This window comes from Silene latifolia, chromosome 5 (genome assembly GCF_048544455.1).
Source record: "Silene latifolia isolate original U9 population chromosome 5, ASM4854445v1, whole genome shotgun sequence".
Lineage (NCBI taxonomy): Eukaryota > Viridiplantae > Streptophyta > Magnoliopsida > Caryophyllales > Caryophyllaceae > Silene > Silene latifolia.
Genome location: NC_133530.1, coordinates 17,633,155 through 17,642,646, shown reverse-complemented (window position 1 = coordinate 17,642,646; position 9,492 = coordinate 17,633,155). Strand labels below are relative to the sequence as shown.

General features: G+C 32.9%; 1 protein-coding gene across 1 annotated transcript; it reads left to right on the top strand.

Annotated features, from left to right (window-relative positions):
• The first annotated feature begins 2,092 nt into the window (after window positions 1-2,092).
• On the top strand, window positions 2,093-5,166 carry LOC141654938 (disease resistance protein RPM1-like). Its single transcript, XM_074462046.1, has 2 exons — window positions 2,093-3,710; window positions 3,983-5,166. The coding sequence occupies exons 1-2, from the start codon at window positions 2,093-2,095 to the stop codon at window positions 5,164-5,166; spliced, it is 2,802 nt and encodes a 933-aa protein (XP_074318147.1).
• Window positions 5,167-9,492: the final 4,326 nt, after the last annotated feature.

Below are 9,492 nucleotides of genomic sequence, written 5' to 3'. Positions count from 1 at the left end.
TTTTGTAATTTGCTGGGAATGCATGCCGTAATTTCTTGCATAACATAAAGTGGTATGTAATGTTTAATGTTCACTCCATTTGTCCCAATCATTTATTTTAACTTTTTTATTTTTTGTGAGTGGTTTTAATTAAATGTAAACAAATGAATGGAACGTAGAGGGTAAGGATTATGTTTTTATGTATACCACATATCAATCAATATAATCAGGAGTAGATGATCTTAGAATCTTAGATAGGATGTTGTGAATTTATGTTGTATGTTCTCTATGCGCCCCTTTGTCATCCAGGTGAAGCCCTTTATTGATAGATTATACTTTCTCTCGTCCAATCATTTTCCTTTATTTAATACTTACATCTGATTAAAATACACTTTATAAAGAATAAAAAAGTTAAACAAATATACTCCGTGGTTAGTTGAGATTTTATGTTTTCTAACATATATTCCTTCGTCACAAATTCCCAATCAAATATTGAGACACGTAATATTCCATAACAATATTTAAATGTTAAGATTATAGAGAGGGAGATGAATGCATAAGGGAGAATTGTATTATTAAATGTAGGTTGTCTGGAGAATTACAAAAAAAATCTAAATAAGAAAAATCAATCTTCATCGACTTCTTCGTCTTCATTATCCATCTCCGTCTTCGCAAGGTTGGTAAAATTTCTTCGAACAAGAACGTTAATTTTTTCGGACTTGTCGAAAATATGAGTTAATTTGCAGGAACCCTAATCGAACCTGACAAATATCAATAAAACGGAAAATTATCCGTTACTTTCAAGATTTGGAGAACGCTAAGTTTTTCGGACTCCAAATTGATTTGAACCACCATCGTGGTGATTTTAATTGCGTAACTCGCCAATCAATTTTTAGACTACCTTGAACGAATTCGAAAAATTAATAATGAAATTTCAAAGAAAGACCGTCAGAAAGATCAATCATGGTCTTAAAATCCCGTGGAAATCAATTCACCCTCCATAAAATTTCCACCCCATTGATGTAAGGGAACAAATAGAGAAAACGATAAAACACGTAGTGCTGCACCATTTTTTTTTTTTTTAAAAATTTCAAAACAGAAAGTATTATGTGGTTGAAAATCCTACCGGTGGGTGTAAATTTCCGGCCACCCACCGGTAAGAATGCGGAAGCGGTTTATAGAGACCTCAAGATCGAGGCTCTGATACCATGTGGTTGAAAATCCTACCGGTGGGTGTAAATTTACGATATGTATTCCATCAATTGTCTCTCTAAAGGTGTCAATCAGGTCATTCAAGTTGGTTATGGATCGGATTAAAACGGTTTGGGTCTATCATTTTTGGGTTTAGTCAGGTGAGGTCAAAATATTTAAATAGGTCAAGTGGGGGTTCGATCTGGGTGGGTTTATTCGAGTCAGGTCAATCATTCTAACAGGTCGGGTTATGTGAGGTCCAAAGGCTTGATCAAGTCGAGTTCGATTCAGTTTTGGGTCATTCACATGTCAGGTTAGTTGTAATGTTTTGGATCGGGTCTGACCAATGAATCAGACTGGTCGGATTGGGTCAAATAATGAATCGGGTTGATAGGCCGAGTTCAAATCCGGTCGTTGCTTTCTTGCTTGGTTGATCATCAATTTTGAATTTTGAATTTTGAATGAATATTAAATCCATACAAAAGTCAATGACAAAAGTTGTTTATATTATTGTTTGATTTAGTCAATTTACAGAGTATTATGTTTGTAAATTTTTTAAAATCAGATTGGTTTAAAGAGCGGGTTGGGTCAGGTTAGAACGGGGTGTGAATCGAATTACAGTGCGGGTCAAGTCAAGTCAAGTCATATATCAAAGGTCATTTTATATCATTTCGGGTTTCTTTCTAGTTAGCCCTTAGGTAACTTAAGTTGGGTCAGTTTCGGTTCATAGCATTTTGGTTCTATCATTATCGTTTAGTCTTCGGAAATTTACAAAGCTAGCATATTGTATCATTGTTTTTTTTTGTTTTTTTTTTTGACAAGTAAAATGTGTTGAAGGGGATTGAACCCACGACCTCTTCGTTGAAATGCACTTACTTTAACACTGTGACATATGCATCTTGTGTCCTTTGTCCCTTCAGAAATGGGAGAGATCTATGGCACAATTGAATTTGTTATTCAAGCATTAGCTCCGTTGATTAGTGACGAAATTTCCTTAATCTCCGGTCTCAAAGACGACGTTAACACCATCAGCAACGAGCTGCGAAGCATCTCAATCTTTCTAAAGGATTCTGAAGAACGAGCTGAGGGAGACGATTTATTGAAAGAGTCGACACGACAACTTAGATCATTGGCTTACGAGATTGAGGATGGCATTGAACGATATCAACTCTTTACGAAAGAGACTGTATTATCTAAGGCAACACAATTTCTCTCTTTCGAAGTCCATAGTATGGCGTCTACTATCAAGCGCTTGCTCGAGACAACAAATAACCTCGCCAAAACACGAGAAAAGTACCGTGTTAGTAAGGATCATGAACACGGACGTGATAAGAAGGCTCGAAATAGACTAACAACGTCTTATCATCAATCTATGGATTATATCGATGTTGATGCAGTTCAAAATGATATCGCGAAAGGGGAAATAATCGAGTTACTTGATTTAGAAGAAGAAAATTCGAAAACCTCTACAATAGTAGTGGTTGGCATGAGAGGACTAGGAAAGACGACTCTTGTCGATAGTGTTTACCGCGATAAAATCGTGAGATCTCACTTCCCTCTTTGTGCATGGATTCCGGTGCAAGAACGTAAGGAAAATCTCGACATTTTAAGGAGTCTTATTCTACAGTTTGATGACGCGGTTCCTAACATCAACGAATTCAAGTCTTTGCATAAAACCGCCTTACATAAATTACGACAAACCCTAATGAAGGACAAAAGGTATATGGTTGTTTTCGATGGTGTTCAAGAAGACGATACAGAGTTGGCAGATTATATCAGTCGTGTATTACTACCTTCTACCGATAATGGAAGCAAAATACTAATGACTACGCGTTATGAGAGTGTAGCTAACGCGTGGTTAGAGGGATCAATTAACGGTATGTATAAACTCAAACCGTTACCTTCAGAAAAGGCATGGGAACTTTTCTGCAAGAAGACTTTTCGGAACTCTACTGGAAGTTGTCCTTCAGATTTGGAGGACTTTGCTCGTCGAATAGTAACAAAATGTGGAGGATTGCCTCCAGCAATTACTTCCCTTGGTAGACTCCTTTCGACGAAGGAAGATGATATGAAAGAATGGGAAAGGGTATGCGATAATCTTGGGTTTTACCTGTCGAAGAATTTGCAATTGTCTGGGATCCATAAAACGTTTATGGAGGATTACTACGCTTTACCGTTTCACCTAAAGCCTTGCCTTTTGTACTTTGGGATGTTCCCGAAAGGGATACCAATTGGTCGAATGAGACTTATTCGATTATGGATAGCAGAGGGTTTTATTCGACCTTCTAAGGGGAATAGTTTAACGCTTGAGGAAATTGCTGAAGAATATGTTGACGAGCTAATTCATACGAGCTTTATAGAAGTGAAATCGAGAGATGGTTCGGGAAAAGTAAAGAGGTTGGGGTTATTGTGTGAATTCTTCCATGAGATGATTCTATCTAAGTTGGAAGAGTTGAGCTTTTGCAAAATTCTTTCGAGTAATTCCAATAAGGAATGTATTAGCAACGAAACACCAGCAAGGCGTTTATCCATTCAAGGCAGTAAGTGAATTATACATCTGATGTACTACATCAGATGCATGGTATAGTTTTTGAGCATTAAGATAAAGTTTTTTAGTTTTGTTTTAAAAATTATGAGTTTTATTAGAAAGTTTTCGAGTTCATTCTTTTCAAAATAAAACTAAAAAAATTACAATATAACTCAAAAATGTAACTTTTAAACTTTATAAAGCTCGAAAAAATACAGAAAAACTCAAATATATATGGAGTTTGATGTAATACATCTGATGTATAATCCTTTTTCTCCATTCCAGGAAACGAAGACGATGACAACTCTATTGCAACAGAGTTCTTGGACAATACTAAGCAGAGCAAATCAAGTATCAGAAGTCTTTTTATAATAGAAGCGACACCAAGAATCATGTCGAGGTTGTTCAGCAAATCATTTTTCAAGGCCGCGAATTTATTGAAAGTACTCGATCTATTCAATGCCTCTGTGGACATTGTTCCTGAAGAACTAGTTATGTTGCTCAATTTACGCTACTTAAGTTTGAGGTGCACACGAGTTTCAACACTTCCAACTTCCATTGGTAAACTCGAGAATCTCCAAACATTGGATTTGAAACAAACCTTCATTTCCGAACTCCCCTTGGAAATAAACAAACTTGTTAGGCTTCGACATCTTTTAGGATACTATTACGAGTTTGACATTGGCTTTAGTAGCCACTTCTTGAAGATCAACGGAATGAAGATTGCACAAGGGTCGCTCGAGAATTGTTTGGAACTACAAGAACTCGGATATTTGGATTTGGATGATGTCTCACAATTAAGAAACTTGACACAATTAAGAAAGTTGGGAATCATAGGGCTCAAGTCGGATGATGGAGCGAATTTATGTTCGATAATTAATGGGATGAAGTATCTTCTATCATTGAATGTATCCTCGAAGAGTAGAATCGAGCTAATTGATTTAACGAAGGTCAAATCTCCTCCTCGTATGCTTAAACGTCTAACCTTAAACGGACAATTACTCTCGATTCCTACTTGGGTATACGAGCTCCATGGCCTAGTTAAAATTCGTCTAAGGTGGTCGAATATGTACGTTGATCCTCTCGAGACCTTACAACTATTTCCTAATCTAGTCGAACTTCAATTGCTTGAAGCGTACCTTGGAGAGCACATGGAAATCGCGAGTCACGGGTTTCAGAAACTCAAGACATTACATCTCTTAGACTTGTATCATCTTAAGTCCTTGTCTATAGCTGAAGGAGCTTTACCTCTTCTCTCGGAGTTGTCAATCGGAGAAAGCGAGAATTTGGAAATACCTTGTGACATACAGTATCTTGGCAGTCTAAAAACACTCAACTTCTATAACATGCCGTCATATTTCGTTGATCAAATTCGACCCGGAAAACCCGATTACTCTATTGTTAAGCATGTCCCTAGTGTTTTTCTCCATGAAAAACACCTCAATGGTTGGCAAAAAAATCCTCTTTGAAGAGTATCAATTTCATTTCCAATTATATCGTTGCGAAGGTAAGAAAATTGTTAGCAATGTTGTAAATTTCTACTCCGTATCTTTTTCTGTGTGTTTTCACTTCCATTGACATAAGTTATTTTTTGGGGACAAATTCTCAATTAAGACGGGATATTCGTCTTAAATTTAGGACGGTTAAGTATACCTTTGTGGGATAATAAATAAGACAAAAGTAGAATGCACATGAAACAAAAGATTTGTCTTATATACCTGTATAGAATGATATTTAACTCGTTTTAATATTATTAAGACGAATATTTCCCTTTAAAGGAAGACTAGTTGATTTTTTTTTTTTGTTTTTTGAACATGTAAAAATTATGCTCATGTATTTGCATTGTTACGTACTTTTGCTAAGTGATGTTCTACCGTGCATATCAATTAGTATTTGCTTTTTTTTTAAGAGGGACTTTATACGTAAAGGTAAACTGAAAATTAAAGTAAAAATTTTGAATTTTTTATTTTTCAGCAGGGGTGAGCGACCTACCTCTTGTTCCAATGCTTGCTCCACCACTTGGAGCAATTACATGCTTTCATTGCTTTGCCATGTTATGTGACAAAAGAGAAAACTAGAACAAATTCAAATTTAATATGTACTATTGTTTTTTAGTTCTGAATTGATATTTTTGACATTTGAGCACAACATTTATATAAAAATCTAATTAAATCTCTCTGTATTTTTTCGTGCTAAGATACAATGTAAAACTATTTGAACTCAACATAACATTAGAAGCTCGGAGAATTTATATCAAGACCATAAACATTTATTCTCCATGCAATTGTCTTTTTAGTTAACGAAACACACACTTATCGCATTACAATAGAGGGAAGGGGGATTCGAACCTGAGATTTATTCTCCATGCAAAAAATTGTCAACTAGAAAATATAATAAGTGTATAAATAAAGCATCTACCGTGTGAAAACGTATAACTTACTAGTACTTCATACGTCATTAATCCATCTTTGACTATTTAACTTTTTGACGATGTGTTGGGAAACAGATATGAAAAATTCAATCATTATTTCTAAATCATACTCCCTCCGTCCCCCAATCGTTGTTGTCGCTTTGGTTTTGCAAAAAGACCAAGAAATATAGAGATGGCCAATAACTAAATGACAAGTGGAACAAATTGAATGAGAATGATCAAATTACTCATCAAGTTCATTCTTAAAATAGAAAGGACAACAAATGATCGAGACACCCCAAAATTGAAAATGGAAAAAGGACAACAAATGACGGATGATGAAGATAATATTAGATTTAATGTCCGTATGATGTACGGGCCTATTTGTAATATTCAATCGTGTATGATGTAGATATGGACAAATACTAAAGGGTATAATTTAATCGCACGGGCCCTTTGGTAGAGTCTATTGTGTAATTTCATCGTGTAATGTTCAATCTGATGGTACAGTCGGTTGGTAGGTTGTGTATACATAAACTCTCATTTGAGACGACATTATCCGTCTAACCGTCTTAAGCTCAAGACCGGTCACATGATTAGAATAAAACAAACGTATAATGCATGAGAAAAAGCAACAGATTTGTCTTATATGCACAAGTTGAAATGATATTTCGCCGGTTTTATTATTAAGACGGGTGTAAGGGAGACTTAGGTCATGCGCTTTTGGACTGAAATTGCCTGAACTGAACTAAACTGAACTATTAACCGAACGGAATGGACCTGAACTAAACTGAAATTATATGCAATGCAAACTTGTACTAAATTGATCTGAACTGAACGGAACTATAAGAACTTAACTGAAATTATAATCTATACAATATTATTAAAAGGGGAACTGAAAATGCCAGGCATACAATGCCACCTAGCATTAACAAAAAGCCACGTCACTTACTACACATGACATGACGAATAAATATGACATGAATTATCAACTTTTTATTACATGACATTAATTTAAATATATTACTTTCCAACATTTATGTAACCCTTACAAATTTACATCAAAGTTTCATAATTTATAATTAAAATAGAGATTTTAATTGAAATTTTTGTAATAAAACATGTTAATAGATTAATTAAAAATTTTCATATTATTTAACACCCATCATTTTTATTAAGTGCTTTTTCCTATTTAATTCATTTTTTTTAGAGTAAATTGATAAACAGTACCAATATAAGGACCCATTTTTATAAAGAGTACCAACATAATCAATAATTCGTAATTAGTACCAAAATATTAACTTTTATTTATGAATAGTGCCAAGTCGCATAAAAATCTCATCTTAACCTACTATATAAAGTCCAATAAACCATCATTTAAGTACAAATCTTGACTCATCAACTACCAAACTCCCTCTATTAGATGAACGCACATGTAAAGTAGGAAAAATAATGGAGTAAAAAGGCGAGTTGGTACTATTTGTAGATAAAAGTTATTATTTTGGTACTGTTTACGAATTATTGATTATGTTGGTACTCTTTATAAAAAAAGGTCTTTATATTGGTACTGTTTATCAATTTACTCTTTTTTTAATAAAACATATTAATAAATTGATTAAAACTCTTCATAATACTTAACACCCACCAAATTATTTAATACTTTTTCCTATTTAATTAATTTTTATAATAAAATATGTTAATAAATTGAAACTCTTCATATTGCTTAACCCCCACCATTTTCATTAACATTTTTTCTTATTTAATTCGCCTCTTGTGTTTCTCGGCATTCAATTATCTTATTCAACAATAACACAAAATAGATAAAAAATAAATTTAAATATTGGAATTTATGGTTGTATAATAGCTATAAAAGCTATAATAATATCTATAATAGTTTATATTCACTTTATTTATTTAATACCTATTTTTCATTTACCCATCAGTTTCTATGTTGTGGACTTGTGGGCTATATATTTTATGCTTTAATTTATTTATTTGATTATGATGAGAACATATATTTGTATGTTGTTGTTGTGTAGTCTTACAAAGTATATTTTAATTTCTATGTTTTTGATTTTTATGAATTGTTTGCTTTATATATGAATTCATATTTTTCATTTGGTTTTTAAATGATTTACAAGTGACAATGTTATTATTCGTTCGTCAAGTTGTTGCCATCTTAATGTTTTGCCCTTTGCTCAATACCATTTATTTTTATTATATAAACTTTAAAATATCATGAAATGTATGTGACTGCAAATAAGCAAAACATCATGTGGATAATTTGAAGAGGGAAAAATGCAAAAGGCAAAAAAATGAGGCAAATCAAAGGTAAAGAAAATATTAAGGTATAAACTCATAAGTTATGAATATATTGTTTATTAGTAGATAATATCAAATAAAAGAGCACATATTTTGTGTAATATGTCAATGGGTTGGAAAGTTTCTGGAACAAATTTTGGATATCAATTTTGTTCAAATAACGATAATTTATTTCATAGTCTCATATTTGTTTTCGTAATTGACACAAAAATTAAAATATTTTTCTTCGTAGTTCAAACTATTTTTTTTAAAAGACGTACTTGTCTTGTACTATATATCGTAGTTCAAACTATTTATAGAGTACTAATTGGCTATTTGTCCTTTCTTGTGAATTAAACATAACAAATTCAATGAACAAATTATATTTCATCTTTCGTTCGTACAATTGAACGTACCTTAACAACTATGGATCCAATGACGGAAATTTCAGTAAAGTATCTGTCGTTTCAGGTATGACAGTAGAATTCTCTCTTCTTTTTTTTTTTTTTTTTTGATAATTGGTAACAGTATGATAGGAAGAAGATGAATATGTGTTTGTTATGATATGTAAATATTAGATATAGTTTAGTTTTAATTATTAATTTTTATATTTTATATTATTAATATGATAAATTTGTGAATTACGGTTCTATCCTTTCGATATTGGCGCAAAAACGAAAATTACTTTTCTATTTTTTATTTTTTTCTATTTTTTTATTAGGGTGTTATTCTAAAACTCGAACACCCTGTCGCCCTAAAGACTCCCCTTATAAGAAACCCAAATATGAACAATAATAAACCACGTCAAACAAAACTCACACTCCTTGCTTTCATATAGAAAACCACCGAGATGGTCTTCTTATCAGAAATTGAACATATATACTAAGGAAACATTTGTCATATTAAGGATTAAAGAACTAAACTAAAGACTATATGACGATGAAGACGAAAAGAATACCCTAGCACACCAAAGGCCCCTCTGGCTATACCTAATTGGATATATTATCAATGATATGACATAGCAGTAATGTAACCCAATTGCTGCATAAACATCTTTATCTTTCACTAATAAAATCACTAATAA

Coding starts and splice junctions, on each gene's coding strand:
- LOC141654938 (XM_074462046.1), top strand. CDS start 2,093: ATGGGAGAGATCTATGGCACAATTGAATTTGTTATTCAAGCATTAGCT. Junction 3,711..3,982: donor GCGTTTATCCATTCAAGGCA/GTAAGTGAATTA, acceptor TCTCCATTCCAG/GAAACGAAGACGATGACAAC.